General features: G+C 41.6%; 1 protein-coding gene across 1 annotated transcript in view; it reads right to left on the bottom strand.

Moving 5' to 3' along the window:
• adgrb2 (adhesion G protein-coupled receptor B2) overlaps positions 1-24,491 on the bottom strand; it is a 683,435-nt gene that overhangs the window by 158,326 nt on the left and 500,618 nt on the right. The window contains exon 18 of the mRNA XM_048613298.1: positions 19,214-19,340. Within this exon, the coding sequence (XP_048469255.1) occupies positions 19,214-19,340 (127 nt within the window). The remainder of the gene's footprint in view (positions 1-19,213; positions 19,341-24,491) is intronic.

Genomic DNA, 24,491 nt, shown 5'->3' with positions numbered 1-24,491 from the left:
GTCAAGCATAATTTCCCCTTCATGAAGTCATCTGGGCTCTGCTTGATCATATTATGTATCTCTAAATGCTCTGCTATCACATCCTTTATAATGGGCGCTTAACATTTTCCCAATTACAGATGTTAAACTAACTGGCCAGAGGCCTGCTTTTTTTGTCTCCTTCCCTTTTCAAATAAAGGTATTACATTGACAGTTTTCCACTCCTCTGGCACTTTTTCAGATCCTAAGGATTCTTCAAATACTACTGTTAGTGTATCCATTATCTCTCTGTAGCTACTTCTTTTAATGTCCAAGGATCCCAGTCCTGGGTCAGAAGTGCCTAGACTCCTAACTGGTGGCTGTATATCTCCCCAACCAAGTTAGCTCTACTCTGAGGACTGGCTGCTATAGAACCATAGAATTGACCATAATCCACTCCCCTCACTATTATGGCACAGGTGCCCTGACCGAGAACAGACGCAACCAGATGCCTGATCATGGCCAAACCCCTGGACTAGTATGGGAAGCTATGTCATGTGGAAGCAGCTTACAGAGCAAACACATTTTTGTTTATTCACCTGTAGGATGTGGGCATCACTGGCTGGACCAGCGTTTAATTGCCTATATCTACACTTCAGTGCTAGTTGCTGGTGCAATGCAACAGCCTGTACTTCCACAGAACCATACCAGTGTATTAGAGAGACGCCATGACGTTTGTGATGGGTTGGCAAGTGCTGGATGCCAATATCTAATAATGAGGGGCGTGTGTGGCTGGTGTTCGATGATTGTGTCCTGTGAGGAAATTCTGTTGTGTGCAACATGGAGGACCTTCACAGCAAGGGAATAACTGAATCCACCAGGAGCCAGCTTTGATTTTTCTGTTGAGTTTTGTGATGTCTAGCTTGATAGTGAGTTGGTAAGATAGAAAACTGAATATTAATGTAGCAAGTTGGGCCACTCATAAGATGTAAGAAATAATCTTCCTTAAAGTCACTGTGTAGCAAAAACTTATCAAATGCATAAAAGACCTAGTGAGAGCTCCTAATGTCGAGGTCCAGCTAACCAAATTGCTCGTTCAATTCTGCCACAAATCTTGCCAAAGCCCTGGTCACTCAGACCACTGTAAGAATCTTTCGAGTCTTTTTCCTCTACTTCTGGTCCTGTTTAAAGTGTGGTACAAAATAAAATGCAACTGGATCCTTTGCATGACAAGACTGATCGCAATCCCAATTTCTTTCTACATCCTGTCAACAGAGCATGCACAATGAATAACAAGTAGGTATATCTGAACAGGATGCAGTCAAGCAAATGAAGTCAGTGAAATAAAGTTATTCAGACAGATGTACTAACTGGCTGTTTGTGTGCAATAGATCTCAATTAATTTAGTACAAAGGTACAAACATGCCTTTTACTAAGTTATTTGATTCTGTTGATTGCTTGATTGATTATTAGAAAATCAGTTAAAAAGACCTGGCAAGTTTGACCTTTTTCTCCCCTTAAAGGAAGCAGAGAAAATGTTATTTAAAAGAATGGAAAAGCAGACCATCTACAATGGACTGTAGCATATGATCCTCGCTAAGTTTGCATGTTTGACTGCAAAATGTCACGACTCACTGGGACAGTGCTCTGGAAATTAAACCTCACTATTCCTACAGTAATCACAAATTCACAACTTTGATTAAACAATTGAAGTGCCCAATTTGACCTGTTTAATTCATGTTCAATCAATATGTACATTAACTTTTCTCATTAACAAGAAAGTAGCTATTTATCATAAACTGTCTTGCCAATGGAAAGAGATAAATAATGGCAAGAAAAATACTGGATACGATGAGATGCGGGTATCCATACGGCATTAAGAAACAGAGGTGCTGACTTCAACAGGAAGTTTGGATGGGATGTAGCTGAGGACAGGTAAATTGTAGGGCATGGTGCACAGCAACAGCAACTATGTGGCATGAGCAGTGAGGGTTTGTGCAACTGCGCTAGTTTTTCAATTGTTTCTGCCTCCCTAGACCTGCAGCAAATTTCACTTCTACTTGTCAATTTAAACAACCTGGCATTGTGATCTCTTGTAAATTTCCTGGGGACAGCTCTTCATTCTGACTTCTTATTTTTTAGTACACAATCTAGTGCTTATCCTTTATCACTTATCCTGACTCTGTACCCAATCTTACATTGTCTTTGTTCCAATATGCCACTTGAAGATCCCCCCACCCTCCAAACATTGTCATGACTCAATGGTGTTGGGGGGGGAGAGCTCAGAGAAGGCAGGGTGCGTTGGAAATCAAGCTCCACTGTGCCTGAAGTTGTCACAAATGTGAAACCGATCAAAACATCGAACTGGAGATAGCAAGAACTGCCGATGCTGGAGTCAGAAATAACACAATGTGGAGCTGGAGGAACACAGCAGGCCAGGCAGCATCAGAGGAGCAGGAAAGTTGATGTTTCGGGTCAGGACCTCTCTTTAGAAATCTGATTTCTGAAGAAGGGTCCTGTCCCAAAACATCGAATTGCCCAGTTTTGCTGAACTGTCTTATTAGGGCTGATAAGGATATGCATACCAAGTTGTTCCATTAATAAGAAAGTAACTATTTATTATATAAAAATTGTATATAAAAATTAACCAATGGCAAGTAAGAAACATAAATTGTTCACTTATGACTCTATAAGTTAACCTCTATCTCTTTTTCAAATTACTATGTACATACAGACAGGGACACAAAGGAACAAGACAAGGCACAAGTATTATGGCAGAAAAAGAAGAAAAAGTCAAAGAGGCAGAGTTCTGGCACCCATCTGGATCACAACTTGTTTACTTTTGCCTATCTTTTGATTCCTTATGATTCTTTCCTAGTGACACGATATTGTGGATACACCGATTCTTAGTCTTTCATTTCCTAGTTGAGTCACAGAGCCATTCAGCACGGAAATAGATCCTTCATCCAACTCATGCATGCCAAACAGGTTTCCTAAACTGAACTAGTCCCATTTGCCTGCATTTGGCCCATAACTTCCTATACCTTTCCTATCCACGTTCATGTCCAAATGTCTTTTAAATGTTGTAATTGTACTCACCTCTACCACTTCCTCTGGAAGCTCATTCCATGTGTGCACCACTCTCCCTTTTAGTGTCTCTATGTGTGTCTTCTCTCCTTTTTTCTTTTAAAAAGGATATTTACAGACCTAGCAGAAAAATGTTGAGTTTTCACAGCTACCAGGACATTTTCTGTCACTTCTCTATGTGGGAGGGAGAGAAACAAACTTAGGTGCTTTCTCTTTGCAGAATAGAAGCCTCTGTTTATTGACTACACAGAAGCAATGGTCACCTACCTAAGAATGAATCAAAATGTTATTGTTATGCTGAGATCTAAACACTGATCCTTGCAGTATCCCAATTGTTACCAATTTTCACTCCAAAAATTACCCATTTACTCTAACATCTGTTTCCTGTCTACCAATCAATTCTCAATCCATGCCACCTTAATACAACTAATCCCATGTGCTTTGGTTTTTACAATTAAGCTCTTATGTAGAACTCTATCTAAATAGACCACATCCATTGGTTCTCCTAATCTACTTTACAAGTTATGTTTTCAAAAAACTCCAGTAGGTTTATCACATGGGATTTCCCTTTATATATCCATACTGACTTTGTGTAATCCTGTTGGTGTTTTCTAAGACTCCTGTTATGACATCCTTTTTAATAAACTCCCTAGTTATTCCTTACTGTTAATGTTAGTCTAACCTTTCTGTAATTGCCATTTTCTCCTTTTCTTCTTTTATAAATAGTGGGGTCACATTTGTCACCATCACAACCCTGGGGACTGTTTCAAAATCTGCAGAACTTTGGAAGATGAAAACCAATGCATTCATTATTTCCATAGCCACCTGCTTTATGACCTCAAAAAGTGATCGTAATGAGGTCAACTAGGTGAGCTCATAGAACATGAGTTCCCTGATTGGGGCTGTTAATCCAGTCCAATCAGGGAGCCCTGGCTGACAGATATAAACAGGAGTATCAAAAGTTTGGCTCACTCTGAGAGCTGGCTGTGAGGAAGTTGCGTCAGTGTCAAGGACTCTTCACATGTAAATAAAGGGTGACTTGATGGCGGTAGAGAGAAGCATGCTCCTGAAGAAATTCACTCAAAACAATCATCTTTGAGTCGGAGTAAGCATTTCTGGCATTATGATGTTATTTGGGAACCTTGACTCATTTGATCCTGTGGTTGTAAACGGGGCCCAGTGTGTAGAAAGGATGCAATATTTTTACCAAAAAAATGACATTGGGACAGATGAAAGCAACAAGTAATTCTCCTGACAGCTTGTGGACCCACAGCTTTTTCAGTATTAGGAGTCTTAACATTCCACGAACACCAGATACTAAAATCTTTCAAGAGTTGAAAGATTTAGTTAAAGAATATTACGACCCCAAGTCTCCTCTAATTCTGAGACACTACCAGCTTCATTTGGCAATTTCAGAACTCGGGGAATCCATATCAGGATTTTGACGAGGTTAAGGTGACTGGCAGACGCATGTAACTTTGGATTAACCCTTAATGAGATGCTAAGAGACAGTTTGGTATGTGGGATTAATGATGTAACTATGCCAAAGCGCCTACTAGCTGAAGCCTAAATGGACTCCAAACAGGAACTACAACTGGCTTTATCTTTGGAAAATGCGGCAAATGGAACACGTAAGTTACAGGACATGCTTGCCAGTCCGACTGGCACCATTTGAGTGAAGGCAAATGCATAGCCTCACTCAGGATATATCCTGATTGGAGGGACTCCAGGTCAGCCCACAGCAAAACCCCAAAACAAAGCCAAACCTTGGCCAAAAGTTTGGAATTTTCTTCACGATCCAGGCCAGCAAGCCATTGCAGTTGCTGCTGCTATGCGGACTCGAGACAGCAGAAGAGTCCCACTGGGCCTGAATTGAGTAAAATAATTCATTGGCCAAATATCCAGGAGTGGGCAAAGCCTGGAATGCCCACCTACATCTGGTTTGGAGCAGTTAGATCGCTTAGCAACATCCAAATCAGAATCACTCGAAATAAATGTCTGGTTAAATGGTCATCTGGTTCTAATGGAGATCAATACTGGTGTGGCTGTTATCACTGATTGCAGAACCAGTCTTTAACAAAATTTGCTCTGGACTCCAACTCTTAAGTTTACGCAAGACCTCAGCTAGAATGAGAAAATATACAAGGGAACCTCTACAGATTTACTTTGGTTCTGGTCTCGCATAAGGAGCAGCTAGTTCAGTTACCAATGATTGTAGTAAAAGGTTCAAACCCAAGCCTGATGTGGCGAAATTGGCTGAGAAAGATACACCTTGATGGTTTCAACATTCTTTGATTAGAAAATGGCTGCCTGAGTGAAGTCCTGATTAAATATCTGGAAGTTTTTCGGAAGGTCTAGGGACTATCAAAGGAGAAGGCCAGTTTACATGTTGATTAGGAAGCAATTTCATGATTCTGCAAGGCCCAACCAGTGCCATTTGCCTGATGGGCAAATGTACAGGCAGAAATCAGTAGGCTGGAAAGCGAAGGAATCATCAAACCAGTCCAGTTTGCATTATGGGCAGTACCATTCATAAAGACTGTGAAGCCCGAGGGGTTGGTTTGACTTTGCGGCGAATTTAAACATATGATAAACCAATTTTCGCAGCTGGATAAATACCTAATCCCTCGTATACAAGATTTATATGCAAACCTGGCAGGGAGTGCTGTCCTTGATGAAGCTGAAAATGAGTCAAGTGTGCTTGCAACTGCAGTTAGATGAGGATTCTCAGAAATATGCTACAATTAATACCAATAAGGGTTTGCACCAATATACAAGACTACCATTTACGGTATCATCAACCTGTGCAATTTTTCAGCGGACGATAGAGAACATTTTACAAGGTTTACCCCAGGTTGCCATTTATCTACATGATGTGCTAATAATGGAAGACCAATAAAGAGCACTAGAGAACTTGGACATTGTCCTTATACATTTCTCCCAGGCAGATGTATAACTTAGAAAGGAAAAATTTGTGTTTCCAAGTACCACAACTTGCGCAACAGAGTCGACAAGACCAGGTTACGTCCGTTGGATGATAAAGTGAGGGTGATCAAATGTGCTCTGGCTTCCACATCTGTACTGGAGCTTAGGTCTTTCCTTGGGCTGGTGAACTATTACGGAAAGTTCATACATAACCTGGCCTCCATCTTGGCATGTTTGCATCAACTCTTAAAAAAGGGTCAGCCTTGGAAATGGTCACATAGCCAAGCCATAGGTTTCAGGGAAGTGCAGAAGCACTATCATCCTGTAAGGTATTGGCACACTATGATCCCAAGTGAGATCTGGTACTGAAATGCAATGCCTCACTGCATGGCATCAGGGTAGCATTAGCTCATAGGTGGCCAAATGGAGAGGAACGCCCAACAGCATATGCATCCAGGACTAACGTAGATATTAAATATGGTCAGATAGAGAAGGAAGGTTTGGCGATCATATTCGGAGTCAGGAAGTTCCACTAATACCTTTACAGATGTAAATTTGTAACAATAATGGACCACAGACTCTGCCTGGTCTATTTAAAAGAGGACAAGAAAGTGCTGCCCATACGTTCAGGCCTAATTCAGTGGTTTACTCCAATAATAAGTACGTATAATTACAAGTTGGAACACCCTCCAAAATGCCAAGAGTAAATGCAGATGCATTGAGCTGCCTCCCACTGGCAAATACATCAAGGGTGGTATCACCACTGGAAGAGTCTGTGATGGTTTTAAATTTTCTGGACACACTTCCAGTCATAGCTGACAATATCAGACTTTGGATGCAGAAAGATCCAGTCCTGGAAAAACTGAAAAAGGTTTAGGAAACCAAAGAACTGTTACAATCAGAGTTGAAATGTTTTTGGACCTAGACAGACCAGATCACAATAGAGGACGGTATGTTATTATGGGGAGAAAGAATGACTGTCCAGAGCAAAGGCTGCCGCCAGATACTTGCTGAACTCCACCAGGGTCATCCAGAGGTTTCTAAAATGAAGGTGGTGGCGAGATGTTAGGTCTGCTGGCCAGGACTGGATGCAGACATAGCTGCTTTGGTGGTGTAGTGCCTACACTACCAACAAGAATAAAAATTATTGCCAGTATATCCCCGATATCTGTGGGAATGGCCAGGTAAACCCTGGACTCCATTATGCGTTGATTACTTTCATGGGCTCAATGATCGTTGACATTGTGGACATCCACTCAAAGTGGCTGGAAATGCATAGAGTTGATTCGTTGAACATGGGGATGACTATAGAAAAATTGCGCACATCTTTTGCAATACACGGACTCTCAGAAGTGTTGGTCACGGATAATAGGCCATCGTTTATCAACTGGGGAATTTGAGTATTTTCTAAAGTTGAATGGTATTCATCATGTAAAGACAGCTCCATTCCATCCACCATCCAGTGGTCTGGCAAAAACAGCAGTCTAAACTTTGAAGGCAGGCTTAAAGAAACAGCCTACAGCTTCATTCAATGTCAAACTGTCCTGGTTTCTAATTGATTATATGACCACCCCTCATGCAACCATAGGGATAACTCCAGCAGAGTTGCTAATGGGGACAAGACTCCACATCAGGTTAAATCTGATCTTTCTGGACCTGGGTGGGGAGGGTGAAACAGCATCAGGAACGTCAATGCCAGATACAACACTCTACTAAGACAGAGAGAGATAGTTTACTTCAGGGGACAAAATTTGGCGTAGGAACCACAGGAATGGCCCTGCATGGGTAACAGGCATAGTCCACGTGAGGTCAGGTCCAGTGATGGTCCTGAAGAAGCATGTGGACCATATGAAAGCTGCAAACTTGCAAACAAATGGGAGAAAAAAACTTGCCCGGCTCTTCGACTGCCTTTCCCACCGTTGCAGAACCTGTGGGCTCTCTCTCTCTGAGTCAAGAGTTGAAGATACCTCGGAATCTGAGATGGACATGGTCGCCACCTCAACAATTTTGCTGCCTGAAGAGGAGAATGAATTTATTCCAAGACACACCGGGTGCAAGAGGCAAGCAACTGTGCACTGCACGCCACCCATATCAGAGAAAGAATTGGAGGAACAACAAAAAAAAAACAGCCTATGTACTTTGATTCAGAGGTAGAGGGTAACAAAGTCAGCCAGATGGACCTCATAGAATACGAGTTCCCTGACCGGGGCTGGTAATCTGGTCCAATCAGGGAGCCTTGGCTGACAGATATAAACAGGGATGTCAGAGGTTCTGTTCACTCTGACAGCTGGCTCTGCGGGAGCTGGATCAGTGTCAAGGACTCTGCTTGTGTAAGTAAAGGGTGACTTGGTGATGGGATGCTGGCCTCTTTGGAGTTATTTCACCCTGGGCCATAGATTATCAGGTCCTAGGGGTTTATCAACTTTTCATCTCATTAATTTCTCCAGTACTGTTTTTTATGCATATTAATCTCCTTCAGCTCCTCTATCCCAATAGATTTTTGTTTCCGTAGCATTTCCATGAAGGTATTTGTGTCTTATGTGAAGATAAAACTAAAGTACTTTTTCAATTGTTCTGCCATTTCCTGGTTCAACAGTATCAATTGTACTATTTCATCCTGTTAGGGATCTATATTTAGCCTCAAAACTTCTTTTCTTCTCATATACTTATCACTATCATACTTTATTTTTCTGTTATTGGCAAAACCTTGTGTGAATTGATTTCATCCTGAATAGCAGATCAACCTTCTGGTTGGGGTGATCTTGTGAGTGGGTTCATGCATCAGCAGTCCGGGGAGTGGGTCACGTTCAGTCCTGTGGCTCTATCCTGGTCAGTCCAGGTGGGTAGGATAAACACAGTTTGGAAAATGCATAACCACCAATCAAGGGTCTGGGCACTTCTTGGTGTTATTGTCTGGTTAGGTCACTCGAAGGGGTGGGCCACAGTCAGTTCATAGCGACAATGTGCACAAAATAAGGGCCACTCCATTGTCACTGTCTCCCACATACCAGACGTCTGCTTCTCCTCATGCATGATGAAATCCCCAATGGCCAACAAGATCCTCTCCTCCCAGGAACTGAGCAGGTGCATAGTCTCCATCAGTACTCAAAGAGGCCAGAGCTGTTGCAATGAGGTGCTCACCAGATTGTGCTCCCATACTGTCTAAGCCTAACATTCCTACCAAAGTGTTTGTATCTGAGATGTTGTTGGCAGGGTGTAGCAGGAAGCCTTCCGATGTTTCCTCTGAGGCCTCCATACTGTCCTCCTCAGAAGGTGAGGAATTAGCTTCTTGGGAAGCAGATAGGTTCACCACAGAGGTTATAAAGATGCTAGCTGCACTGCAAGACATGAGACAGAAGTGGTGTGCAATGAAGGAGACTAACAGCAGGGTTACTATGAGAGTTGCAGTGGAATGAAGAATAGTATTTAATTGGTTGGCAGGACATGGATGCCTCAGCACTGCCACAGGGCTGGCGCAGTCTTGTCCTGCAAGGGCCAGGATTTTCTCCATTTATGGGATGAAGAGTCTAATGTCTGACACCTCTCCACCTGTATGAGCTCTCTCTGACTTGTTACACAGGCTTCTTCTCCTGTACTAAGAGAAAGGGAGGGATTGAGTGAGATGAAAGTGGCATTGTTATTAGTCCTGATGCCGCTGCAAGAAAGGTGGTGAGATGTTTCAAAGGAATGAGGAGGTAGTGCATGCAGGGCTAGCGATCTTGGACGTTGTGGGGAAGGGGTGCGAGAGAGCTGTGGTGGGAATTGGTGCAGTAGTAGGAATAGAGTGATGCGAGGAAGCAGACAGGAGTGTGCCACTTACTCTGGCACAGTAGCGAAGGTCACTTGTTACACTGCTAGCCATTCCTCCAGATCGTGGAGATGGCATTGGCTCTTAAGACAACCTCAGGCCAGGCTGCCAGTGTCTTGAGTTGTAACCCCCACTGCTGGTCCTTTGGGAAAAGAATTCCACTCCTTTGCATTATCCATTGACTAGGATCTCAAGGCCTCTTTGGAAAATCACTGTGACAGCTTCCCTTTCGCTGACATCTTCAGGTTCTCTCTGTCAATGAGCAGAGCAGTGTTGGAATGCAGGTGCTCATCCAGGTACTAAGCAGCTTTTTAAAGATGGGGTGGGAGCAAAGGATGTTGGTCTTTCTGTGGCTATCCAATGAATGGCAAGTTGTTCTGGTGATAGATTGGGGCTGGAATTAACAAGAGGGATGCCACAGGGATGATAGATAGTAAATGAGGCATGTTTGGTGAGTATCGGTGAGAAAACCACCTAAACCTCATGGTGGAAATCCCTCCATACAATGCCACTCAACTTGGGCTTAGCCAAAAAAGTAAGTTTTAGCCTATTGTTTCTATCAATAAATAATACTTAAAACATTCAAATAAATATTAATCTACATCTTATGAGATGTATCTTACCTTCAATGTGCTTTATTTTCACCACTGTATCTAACATTTAACCAGATTATATCAACAAATGTGCTCCAGATAGTAGATAGACAAAATTGAAGAGCTAAACGATTTATAAGAATTTCATTTTGGTACATGCAAGCTGATTTGTTCCAATAAATTATTACTTTTATTATTTTCTTGATAGAAATGTTATTTTCCTATTGGAATTTGTGTTGTATAAATCCTGGTATTTTCAACCATGTGGAATTTAATATTATCATAAAATACTTCTGTGAACATAAAATACCATGCTGGAGGGGTAGGAAAGGGAAATTGATCAGATAGGAACTGTTTATGAAAACAAAATGTCCAGAAATGCCGAGAATTCCTACACTTATATGTTTTATGAACATAGTGCTTTATACATTCCTGATAGCAACAGACAATCTAACCAGTAGCTTCTTGTGAATTCAGAACTTTTCTAATAGCTGAATAGGCGGGAATAATTCCCACCCACATCAAGTGTTTTGATAAAATAGGGCCATTTCAAATTCCATAAGTATGAGGAGAAATATTCTGATCAACAACGGAAATAACAAATGGGAAGAAAATAAACTTGCGTGTGGAGTAACCTGATTGGTCAGTGAGTGCGTTCTGATCCCAGAAAATGCTTAATACATGGAACTACATGGTGGCTCAGTGATTAGCACTGCTGCCTCACAGCACCAGGAACCAGAGTTTGATTCCACCCTCAAGCGACTTCTGTGTGGAGTTTGCACATTCTCCCCGTGTCTGCATGGGTTTCCTCCCACAGTCCAAAGATGTGCAGGCGAGGTGGATTGGCTATGCTAACTTGCACATAGTGTTCAGGGCTGTGTAGATTAGGTGGGTTATTGGAGGATGGGTCTGGATGGGATGCTCTGACGGTCGGTGTGGATTTGTTGGGCCAAAGGGCCTGATTCCACACTGTAGGGATTCTGTGATCTCATGGGCAGTTTTTATAACTTAATTCAAACATACACCATGGATGGAATTTAACGGAGATGTTCCCCACAATCCCCAAACTACTCCCACACCCAAAGTAATTATCGGGCTGAAACTAGTCCCAGTTTGGCTTTTGTCATGTAGCCATTAAACAGAAGGCAGGCCATTTGGCTTGAGCTATGATTTCTGTCCCCAACTGGAGAAGTCTGCTTCTGTGAGTGGCCGGCAGCTCTCTGATCGCAGCAATGCTACCAGTCACCTATTGAATCTGAGACCTGACGGTGTTTGTCGGGGACGGGATTACATGTGTGTGTGCGTGTGTGTGTGTGTATGTGTGTGCGTGTGTGTGGTCTGGAGGGGTGAGTATGGTGGGAAAAAGGGTGGACAGGCTACAGGGGAAAGCAAGTGAGAAGAGATTCCTCCAGTGGGTCTGAGGTCTCACAAAGGAGGTACTATGACTCCCTTGAAAGCCATTGTCCCAAGCTGTGAAAGTTCCAGACTTCCCACTTCTATCCAGCATGGAAAATGTCACACCCATCCTACTCAGCCCCATGAAATGTAGTAGGCTTATATCAAAATACATCTAGTTTACAGCACAGAAACAGGCCATTTGGCCAAATGATAAATGCAACATTTATATTCCACATGAGCTTCCTCCAACCCAGCTTTATCAAATCCTGTCAGCATAATCTCCTAATTTCTTCTCCCCATACACTGAATTTACTTCCCTTTAAATGTATTTATACCATTCATCTTATCTATTTTAGGTAGCAGTGTATGTTTGACATATTTACCGAACCCTCTCAGTATGTAAGTTCTTTTGAATTCTTTAACGGAATTATCAGTATATTATAAATATGAACTGCATGTTCTTTACTTCTACTCTATTTAACCGTTTTATTATTTTAAGTGACTTTCTCCTTCTTCATCCGCCTGTTTTCTGAAGAAGTTTAGGCTGTTATATAAATAGAGCTACTATGTGCTGGAATTATCTTTGAATCTTTCACACTTTCTTCAGAGTCATTACATCACATTTATAATATGGAGATCAGAGTAGGTTTAGTACTCCCATTGTAGCTTAACCATTTGGCCAATCACCTGATTCAGAAAAGCACTGAAAATAAGAAATATGTGTTTAGGATTAAGTAATTAAATATCCTGCAGAATATCAGACCTAGATAACAAGGTGTAGAGCTGGATGAACACAGCAGGCCAAGCAGCATCAGAGGAGCAGGAAGGCTGACGTTTCGGGCCTAGACCCTTCTTCAGAAAATGGCTTTGCAGTGCGGTTAGAATTGTTTCAGAGATAGCAGGAACTGCAGATGCTGCAGAATCTGAGATAACAAGGTGTAGAGTTGGATGAACACAGCAGGCCAAGCAGCATCAGAGGAGCAGGAAGGCTGACGTTTCGGGCCTAGACCCTTCTTCAGAAAATGGTCTAGGCCAGAAACGTCAGCCTTCCTGCTCCTTGGCCTGCTGTGTTCATCCAGCTCTACACCTTGTTATCTCAGATTCTCCAGCATCTGCAGTTCCTGCTGTCTCTGAATATCAGACCTAGTCCTGCTGGTTCAAGAAATATCATCAGCAGAGTACAATACTAAAGGGGTCATTACTAAATGACAGCAATTATTTTTGAGCATGAAGTAATTTAAAATTAGTTATTGATTATAAAACTTTTTCATGAAGTGGTCTGTACAGCTCCTGCTAATCTAGTCACTCCCAATTTAAATTATACGCTAGTCTTTTTTACAGCTTGAGAATCACACACAAATGAATACACAATTTTTTTTAGGTGATAATAGAATTATTTTGCTTGTGACGTTTGCTTTCCCCAGTGGATGGTGATCTGATATTAGTCAGCAAAGTGAAACCAATTGATTGCTGCGGAGCAGGTCACAGTATTTATGTTATACAATTCATCACAGCTAAAAGAAACGGCCGCACACTCAACAATAAATGAACCTCAAAAGGCAAGGATGGAAAATCACAATACTGTGTTCAAACACAAAAAAGATAACTAGGATGGTTGCCAAGTTGAAATATATCCATACATTTATGTACTTAAAAAATCTAAAGCCATGAGAGAAAATGAAGATTAAACATTAAAACTTAAATCCAAATGTTCTCAAACTAATTCTTAAAGGAAAAACTGAATTCAGAGGCAAGAAACATTATGGCACAGAATGTCTTCTCAGACAACAATTTACACTTGGTGGTATCCAAAAACCAGGTAGGACTATCAGAAGGCAACAATATTGTTCATGACAAAGTTTCCCAAACTGAATCGATTGTGTCATCTTTAAACTGAGGACATTTTCTTTTAATTGCTTGTGAGATGCAGGTGTGCTGGCTAAGGAAGCATTTTGTTTAGTTGCTTTTGAGATGTTGGTGACCTATCTTCTTAAATCGCTGCAGTTCACATGCTGCAGGTAGACCTACAAAGCCGTCAGGAAGTGAGTTGCAGGATTTTGCCCCAACGACTTTAAAGGAATGGTGATATATTTCTGAATCAGGATGGTGAAGGACTTGTAGGGTAACTTGTAGGTGGTGCTGTTCCTAAAAAATGCTGCACTTGTCCTTCTTGATGATAGTGTTTACACATTTGGAAGGTACATTCGATGGAGCCTTGGTGAATTTCTGCATCCTGTGTAAAGTACACACAGCTACTATTGAGCTTCAGTGGTGTAAGGAGCTGATGGTATGCCAATCAAGCAGGCCACTTTTTCCTGGATGGTGTCCAACCTCTTGAGAGTTACTGGAGCTGCACTTATCTGGGCAAATGGGAAGTATTCTGTCTGATTTCTGTCTTGTAGATGGTATAGATTTTGGGGAGTCAGGAGGTGAGTTACTTGTTATAGTCTTTCTAGATAAAAATTGAAAGAACTGCGGATGCTGGAAATCAGAGACATAAACAGAAATTGCTGAAAAAGCTTAGCAGGTCTGGCAGCATCTGTGGACAGAAATCATTTCTCTCCACAGATGCTGCCAGACCTGTTGAGCATTTCCAGCAATTTCTATTATAGTCTTCCTAGATTCTGACTTACACTTGTAGCTACTGTATTTATATGGCTAGTCCAGTTCAGTTTCTTACGAATAATAACACCCCAGGATGTAAACAGTAGGGGATACAGTAGGAGGTAACACCTCTGAATGTCAAGGAGCAGTGACTAGATTGTTTCTTATTAGAGATGATCATTCCCTTGCATTTGTGTGGCATCAATATTACTTGCCACATCTCAGCCCAAGCCAGGATATTGTCCAGGTCTTGCTGCATTTGGACATGCACTGCTTCAGTATCTGGGGACTTGTATTAATTACAGAACAGCCCTTTACAAACTGAGAAGAAACAGAACACTTTTTGTATAGTACCTAAAACACCCCTGCTACAGCATCCAAAACACCACTTATATAATTCTCACATCAGTATCCATGTGTCGGTAGGCTAAGTTACTTGGAACTCGAATTTTTAAACTGGAACTGTGATAACTTCTTCCTGGAGCTATCGTACACTTATTGTACTCAGCTTTAATAACCACTCCCTGCTTTTTCTCTGGTTTGAAACCAACACTAATTCTTCACTTTAAGGACCTAACTCACTAGATCCTTTTCTTCTCAGGAGCACTGCTCTATACCAACGTCCTGTACCAAAGTATTCACAGGTCCAAAACATTACCCAAAGTTAAAAGTGAAACTAAAAGTCTCTCCATCATAGGTGTTTAACCTAAGCTTAACAAAAAACAGATTCTGAAACTGTCTAATAAATACTGAGGCCCCATTATTTACCATGCTGGGGTGGAATCAAAAGTAAACAAATGTCCATTAGTGAACAAGATCCATGCACTTCACAATCAAGCTTCAAAAGTAGTTTTTTAAAAAAATCAACATGGTTGCAAAATACTTACAAGCTCATGATTAACTCCAGACACCAAAACAGAGAACAGTTATTAGCTCACTCACAGAAAACCAAGCTTGCAGCAACATTAAATATTGTACATATAAATCCCATAGATTATGTCAGATGGGATCCGACCTTTCATAGTGCAATCCCTTGCCTTGTTAGCTTTTCCCAAGTGCATGACCTCACAATTTTTTAGGTTGAATTCCGTTTGCTACTACTCTGCCTAAAAAGGGGGCATTTGGCTCAGTGGTTAGCACTGCTGCCTCACAGCACCGGGGACCCAGGTTTGACTCCTGCCTCAGGCAACCATCTGTGTGGAGTTTGCACGTTCTCTCTGTGTCTGCATGGGTTTCCTCGGATGCTCCAGTTTCGTCCCACAGTCCAAAAATGTGCAGGTTAGGTGGATTGGCCATGCTAAATTTCCCATAGTATCTAGGGATGTGCAGGCTAGGTGGATTAGCCATGGGAAATGCACAGTAAGGGGGTTGGGTCTGGGTAGGACCCTCTTTGGAGGGTTGGTGTACACTTGATGGGCCACATAACCTGCTTCCAGCCTGTAGGGATGCTATGATCAATGCCACAGTGTGAAAACTAAAACTAATTAATGTTTGTGCCTTCAACTCCTCTGCCTTATTCCTCAGGCTTCTTGCATTAAAATATATTCCATTTAGCCTTGCTAAATTCACTTTTTTCTTAGTTAGCCTATTTCTTTTGCATTCCAGACTCACTTACTAATGCTCTCACTTCTAATTCCATATTGGCTTCTCTCCCCTTTGAACCATTCTTAGCTGCTTCATCAATAACCTTCCCTTCTTCATATGGTCAGAAGTGGGGATGTTTGCTGATAATTGAACAATGTTCAGCAACATTTGTGGCACCTCAGATACTGAAGCAGTCAATGTCTAAATGCAGCAAGAACTGGACAATCTCCAGACTGGCTGAAAAGTGGCGAGTAACATTTACGGCCCATAGATGCCAAGGAAAGACCATCTCCAACAGGAGAGAAACCAACCATCACTATCATCATCCCTTGACATTCTATGGTGCAGCCATCATTGAATCCCCACCACAACAACCTGGGGCGTGTTACCATTGATCAGAAACTGAATTAGACTAATCATTTAAATTCAGTGGCTACAAGAGCAGTTTGGAGGCTAGGGATTATGCAGTGAGTAACTCATCTCCTACTTCCAAACGCCTGTCCATTATCTACAAGTACTAGTCACGAGTATCATGGAATATTCCCCACTTGCCTGGATGAGTGCAGATTCAAGTGCACAGTCAAGAAACTTGATATCATCCCGGACAAAACAATCCACTTGATTAGTACCACATGCACAAATACCAATTCCTTCAAACACCAAGCTCAGTAGCAGCAATGTGTAACATCTACAAGGTGCGATGTCAAAATTGACCAAGGCTCCTTATACAACAATTTCTAAAACTGATGACCACTTCCATCCAGAAAGACAGGGGTAGCAGGTACATTGGAACACTGCTACCTGAAAATTCCTTTCCAAGCCACTTATTATGCTGACTTATATCACCATTCCTTTAGTGTCACTGGATCAAATTCTGGAACTCCTTCCCTAATACATTCATGGGTCTACCTACTGAGCACATACTGCAGTAGTTTGAGAAGGAAGCAATGTGGTACGGACAATAAATGCTAGTCCAGCCAGCAAGGCCCACATCTCTCCCCAGAAATGGTTCTAATGCCTCAAGAATCTAAAGTTTACCTTCTGCCTCATCTCTCCAGCCAAGCATTTATCTGCTCTAGCCTTGTATTCCTGTACTCCCTACTATGTGTCACAGGCACTGATCAGAGTTTACTACCTTCGAAGGCCTGCTTTTCAATTTCCTACCTAACTCCAAAATTCTGCTTGGATTGAATTTATTTAGGTGCATAAAGAATTTATTTGATGCAGTTGAGGATCAAACATTGAAAATCCATCATTCACATAACTGAAGTCGGCACGGGATAGGAAGTTAGTGATCACTCCATTAAAAACATGCTTCCTATGGTAACCAAGAAAATGTGAGCAAAACCTAGGCCTAGTGGAGATCCCATGGCAACACTATCTATTTAGGCTTATGTGGTGTCGTTAAAAGTGAACTCAACTGTGTGAATTGCTAAGTTCATGGGTTCTATGAAAACAAATTTGGATACCTATGGCACATCTATATTGCCACAATATAGTGGCATAGGGCAAATATCAATGCCTTCCTTGAGTAGTATGCTGGTGAATAGGCTAGCAATGTCAAAAGACCAGATAGCACAGAATTGGTCTCAATATGTAGCTCTTATATGATCTATGTGAAAGAGAAGATATCTTTCACAGAGTATGCTGAAAATTTAAAACATTTCAATTGATTTTCAGTTCTGGCCATAGCTCACAGTGACTCCAAGTTCTGCACTGCAGTGATCATTACAAGATTCTCAAATTCCATTTCCATACTTTTATCCTAACTTTTACAAAAGATGAAATGTGACTTACAACACCAATGGTATTAATGCATCACCATAACCTTACTTCTATGTTGAGATTCAATTACAAGAACTTTGGCTGTGAAAACACGCCCTATATACAGTATAATCCGACAGAAAACAACTGCATAATCACAGCCCAACTTGTCACTGAATACAAAGCCTAATAGTTTCAACAACAGGAGTTATTAAAGTCACCGATACAGAAACATCAGGATGAACCAAACTGAAATACGAAACCATTATTTATAAAATGACCTCAGGAGCGATTGAACCAGTCTTTGTGACATCATTTTGTGACAGAACAATTTTAATCGTTGTGGAATGTACTAAATAATCCTATTTCCATACTGCTGCTATAACTTGTCAGCATTCAAATTTTGGATGAAAAGTACATCATAAAAAGTGCAATACTCAAATAAACTTCAACGTAATGTAACTTCAAATAATGTTCAAAACCTAAAGCATAACAGTAATTCAATGTGATTTATTTATTTGCTAGCAATGTTTTTATATTATAGAAAAACCATAAGGCCACAAATCTGTGTAAAGTGCATAATCAGTTCAGACAGTTTCTAAAAGGAAAAAACTGAAAGAACAGCAGATGCTGCAAATCAGGAACAAAAACAAAGTTGCTGGAAAAGCTCAAAAGTTCCAGATGCTGCCAGACCTGCTGAGCTTTTCCAGGAACTTTGTTTTTGTTCCAGTTTTTAAAAGGAATCTCCTAAGCGACTTAACATTTTTAAGGTAAATTTAGGTACCTGTTTTAGATTGTTCAAAATACCCTTGCTTATTTAATTAAGTAGCAGACCCATTGAAAGTCTGCTGAGCATTATAGGTCTCTAGCTTAAAGTGGGACCTTGAACCTATGGTTCTAACTAAAAACAAATTACTCGTGAATTCTCCACTACAAAACTACGTTAACTTCATAACGCAACAGCATCTGACTTTCCAGAACATCACCCTTCAAAAACAATTTGGATATTGTTACGTAACTTTTCACTGATCGTCGATTTGTTTTAATATTGGATTAATGATCCATTTGATATTTAAGCACCAAGCGCGGCAGCTTGCGTCAGGCCTTCAATGCCACCTCAAAGTGTGAAAGTTCATGGCCAACCGGAGTTAGTATGCACGATTCTACCAGCACAGGGTGTCAGCACTTCTAATTTTCACAATAATCTTTACTGATAAATATTTAAACAAAAAGAAAGCCTTCATTTAGTGTAACATTTTGCATAAAAATACCTTGCGCCGTGTTTTTTTTACAGCATTGTACACAACAAAGACATCCACGGTATATGCGGTTTGTATAACATAACCTCAGTGATACAATGCTGGTCCCTTTTCCAGGAATGCTTAAAGGACCCATTAGCTAATTTCTGAAACATAAGAGAAAATATGAATTCCAAAACAGTCTGTAGGTGTGATATGCAATCAGGCGTTTTATGTTTTCTTACAATACTCACCGATTCTCTCGGTTTCTGGGCTAAGATGGCGATAGTGGCCAGTTGATTACAAAGACATTTCGTGTGTGATGTTTGTGTTTGCACCGTTTCACATCCCTGAGGGTCCCAGCTCCCTGGATCAGAATCTCTGTGATAAAACAGACAGGGAGGGAGAGACAGAAACGAGACATCAGACCGCAGCCTAATTTTATTTTGCTTAAATGAGCGACCACCTAAGCACTGTTCATTGATAAAAAGGAAACGGGCAATACGCACTGATATCAAGTGTTAGATCAATCGTTAAGCAGACGTAATCCTAACACTCGCGTATCGCCATAGGGCTCCCGCACTCACTTCCATAAAAAAGCTCTTTAATGAAAATATCCTTTCAGATCATGTTTAGTCTTTTTCTCTTCAATTTCACCATCTCTGTCACTTCTCCCAACAACTTCTTTCCCACACTGCTCTCAGTGTGAGTGAAAGCACCGCTAGTAATGAAAACATTCGCCGGCACTCGCTCAGTGCTCAACCGAGAGCCGCTAAAACCACGATCGCTCCCAGTCATCATCTGTCTGGGCTATGGATCGGCAGCTCCATCGATTCTCTCCCCCTCCTGCCAGCAAATGTCTTTGCAAATGGCCTAGACTCAGGCACCACTCATGCTGCTTGAACTAAGTACTTACGGACTGAAGTATCAGTAACAGCGGATAGTTTGGGGATTAAATCGAGCAAGGAATATAATGCAATCCATCATCGTTTCAATGACGACCGTCCGCCAGCATCAAACCAGAGCATCTGCCAACCGTTCCCAACTGGACACGGTTTGATTCCGTGGCAATACAATCTACCCGATTCTAATGTAGCTGTTTTGGAAAACAGACGGTTGCGAAGGATCGTAGATCCTCATTTAGCCCTGACAGCTGAAGCAACATATGTCAAGAGAAAGACCAACATGAACTTCCAGGTCACAATTTTCTCTGACCTTTTGACCAAAGGAATAAATCTCCCCAAAAGTTAAGACGACCAAATAATTAGGGATGGTGCAAACAATGCCTACTATGTTTTACAAGGGTTTTACAGGTCTTCTCCCTGAGTACAAAGAGACAAACTGAAATAACCCATATTGCAATGGCAGGGCTGAAATGAAAACTACCTTCACATCCTTCCTCAATCGAGATACCCATAACCCAGACACAATACTCCAGTTGAGGGGCACCAATGTTCTATACAAGTTAAATATAATTTCTTTCTTTTTGTACTCTATCCCTCCATTAATTATGTTGTGATTCCAGACCAGACAATTATCTTTGTGTTATGATCTGATTTGAGATCAACAAACAATTGCTTTTAGACAAGATGTGATATCCAAGCAAATGCCACAGTATGAAGCCACAAGATTCCACACAAAGGACCACACTTTATCATACATGCTGGAAAGTAAAAGTCACTGGTAGTCACAGCTGTTTTATTACACAGACATGATTGGTGGTGAGTTTAACCTGAGGGTCATCGTGCTTCAGAGGAGGGGGCCAGATTGAGAAGGTGGGGCCTTGATGGTTGCCTAGTGCTGTAAATACAATCTATGTTACATGTACAACTTGTTTCGAACACATTAAATTAACATGTGGTAAATATGCCAAAGTACTTGTTAAATATCAAATGCAGTCAAGTGAAATCCCTTGGATTTCTAAGCAACTCGCCCCAAAACGTTAATGAACATAATAAGAACATAAGAACTAGGAGCAGGAGTAGGCCATCTGGCCCCTCGAGCCTGCCCCGCCATTTAATAAGATCATGGCTGATCTTTTTGAGACTCAGCTCCACATACCTGCCCACTCACCATAACCCTTAATTCCATTACTGTTCAAAAGTTTATCTAGCCTTGCCTTAAAAACATTCAGCGAGATAGCTTCAACCACTTCACTGGGCAGGGAATTCCACAGATTCACAACCCTTTGGGTGAAGAAGTTCCTCCTGACCTCAGTCCTGTAGCTGCTTCCCTTTATTTTGAGGCAATGCCCTCTAGTCCTAGTTTCACCTGCTAGAGGAAACAACCTTCCTGCCTCCACCTTATCTATTCCCTTCATAATCTTATATGTTTCTATAAGATCTCCCCTCATTCTTCTGAATTCCAATGAGTATAATCCCAGTCTACTCAGTCTGTCCTGATAATCCAACGCTCTCAACTCTGGAATCAACCGAGTGAATCTCCTCTGCATCCCCTCCAGTGCTAGTATATCTCTTCTCAAGTAAGGAGACCAAAACTGCACACAGTACTCCAGGTGTGGCCTCACCAGGACCCTATACAGCTGCAGCATAGCCTCCCTGTTTTTAAACTCCATCCCGCTAGCAATGGCAGACAAAATTCCATTTGCCTTTTTAATTACCTGCTGCACCTGCAATCCTACTTTTAGCGATTCATGCACGAGGACACCCAAGTCCCTCTGCACAGCAGCGTGCTGCAATTTTTTACCATTTAAAACATAGTCCATATTGCTGTTATTCCTACCAAAATGGATGACCTCACACTTATCAACATTGTACTCCATCTGCCAGACCTTTGCTCACTCACTTAGACTATCTATATCCCTCTGCAGACTTTCAGTGTCTTCTGCACACTTTGCTCTACCACTCACCTTAGTGTCATCTGCAAATTTTGACACACCACACTTAGTCCCTAAATCCAAATCATCTATGTAAATTGTAAACAATTGAGGTCCCAAAACTGATCCCTGAGGCATACCACTAGCCACTGACCGCCAACCAGAAAAACACCCATTTACCCCTACTCTTTGTTTTCTACTGGTCAACCAATCCTCTATCTATGCCAATACATTACCTGTAATACCGTGCAATTTTATCTTATGTAGCAGCCTTTGGTGTGGCACCTTGTCAAATGCCTTCAGGAAATCCAGATATACGACATCCACGGGTTCCCCATTGTCCACCATGCAAGTAATGCCCTCAAAGAATTCCAACAAATTAGTTAAACATGACCTACCCTTCATGAACCCATGCTGGGTGTTCCCAGTGGGACAAGTTATATCCAGATGTCTTGCTATTTCTTCCTTAATGATAGATTCAAGCATTTTCCCCACTACCGAAGTTAAGCTAACTGGCCTATAGTTACCGGCTTTTTGTCTACTTCCTTTTTTAAACAGTGGCGTCACATTGGCTATTTTCCATTCTGCGGAAACCACCCCAGAGTCCAGTGAACTTTGGTAAATAATTACTAGTGCATTTGCTATTTGCCCCATCACCTCTTTTAGTACCCTGGGATGCATTTCATCAGGGCCAGGAGACTTGTCTACCTTTAGCCCCATTAGCTTGCCCAGCACTGCCTCCTTAGTGATAATGATAGTTTCTAGGTCCTCACCTGCTATAACCTTCTTGCCATTAGTTTTCGGCATGTTATTTGTGTCTTCCACTGTGAAGACCGACACAAAATAACTGTGTAATGTCTCGGTTATTTCCTCATTCCCAGTTATTAAATTGGCCTTCTCATCCTCTAAAGGACCAATGTTTACCTTCGCCACTCTTTTACGATTTACATATTTATAGAAACTTTTGCTGCCTGTTTTTATATTCTGAGCTAGTTTACTCTCATAATCTATCTTACTTATCTTTATAACTTTTTTTGTGGCTTTCTGTTGGCCTTTAAAGATTTCCCAGTCTACTAGTTTCCCACTACTCTTTGCTTTTTTGTCCGTGTTTTTTTTCAATCTGATACTTTCCTTTATTTCCTTAGACATCCATGGCTGGCTCTCTCTTTTCCTACAGTTCTTCCTTACCACTGGAATATACTTCTCTGAGCACTGTGAAAAATGGTTTTGAAAGTCCTCCACTGTTCCTCAATTGACCCACCATAAAGTTTTTGCTCCCATTCTACCTTAGCTCACTCCTTCCTCATTCCTTCATAGTCTCCTTTCAGCCTCATCAGGACCCTATACAGCTGCAGCATAGCCTCCTTGTTTTTAAACTCCATCCTTGGAGCAATGGCAGACAAAATTCCATTTGCCTTTTTAATCACCTGCTGCACCTGCAATCCCACCTTCAGTGATTCATGCACAAGGACATCCACGTCCCTCTGCACAGCAGCGTGCTGCAATTTTTTGGAATTTAATGGAATAATAACATAAGAACATCGAGCAGGAATAGGCAATTCAGCCCCTCAAGCCTGCTCCATCATTTAATACGATCAAGACAGATCTCATAGACTCAGTGTCATACAGCACACTTGTCAGTCCAACTTGTCCATATCAAATCATAAGACCATAAGACATAGGACCAGAAATTAGGCCATTCGGTCCATCGAGTCCACTCCATCATTTAATCATGGCTGATAAGTTCCTCAACCCCATTCTCCTGCTTTCTCCCCTTAACCCTTGATCCCCTTGATAATCAAGAACCTATCTATCTCAGTCTTAAATGTACTCAATGACCTAGCCTCCACAGCCTTCTGTGGCATTGAATTCCATAGATTCACCACACTCTGGCTGAAGAAGTTTCTCCTTATCTCCGTTCTAAAAGGTCTTCCCTTTACTCTAAGGCTGTGCCCTCGGGTCTTAGTCTCTCCTACCAATGGAAGCATCTTCCCAACACCCATTCCGTCCAGGCCATTCAATATTCTGTAAGTTTCAATTCGATCCCCCCTCATCCTTCTAAACTCCAATGAGTATAGTCCCAGAGTCCTCAAACATTCCTCATATGTTAAGCTTTCCATTCCTGGGACCATTCTCTTGAAACACCTCTGAACCAGCTCCAGGACCAGTACATCCTTTGTGAGATATGGGGCCCAAAACTGCACACAGTACTCCAAATGTGGCTTGACCAGAGCCTTATAAAGCCTCAGTAGTACATCCCTGCTTTTATATTCAAGTCCTCTCAAAATAAACGCCAACATTGCATTTGCCTTCCTGACTACTGACTCAACCTGCAAATTTACCTTGAGAGAATCCTGGACTAGAACTCCCAAGTCTCTTTGTACTTCAGACTTCTGAATTTTCTCCCCATTTAGAAAATAGTCCATGCTTTTATTCTTCTTACCAAAGTGCATGACCTCATACTTTCCCACATTGTACTCCATCTGCCACTTCTTTGTCCACTCTCCTAACCTGTCCAAATCCTTCTTCAGCCTCCCCATCTCCTCAATACTACCTGTCCCTCCACCTATCTTTGTATCGTCTGCAAACTTAGCCAGAATGCCCACAGTTCCTTCATCTGGATCATTAATGTATAAAGTGAAAAGTTGTGGTCCCAACACTGACCCTTGCGGAACACCACTTGTCACCGGCTGCCA

This window comes from Rhincodon typus, chromosome 27 (genome assembly GCF_021869965.1).
Source record: "Rhincodon typus isolate 14 chromosome 27, sRhiTyp1.1, whole genome shotgun sequence".
Taxonomy (NCBI): domain Eukaryota; kingdom Metazoa; phylum Chordata; class Chondrichthyes; order Orectolobiformes; family Rhincodontidae; genus Rhincodon; species Rhincodon typus.
Note: the sequence above shows the minus strand (reverse complement) of the source record. Positions and strands in the feature narration are given on the sequence as shown.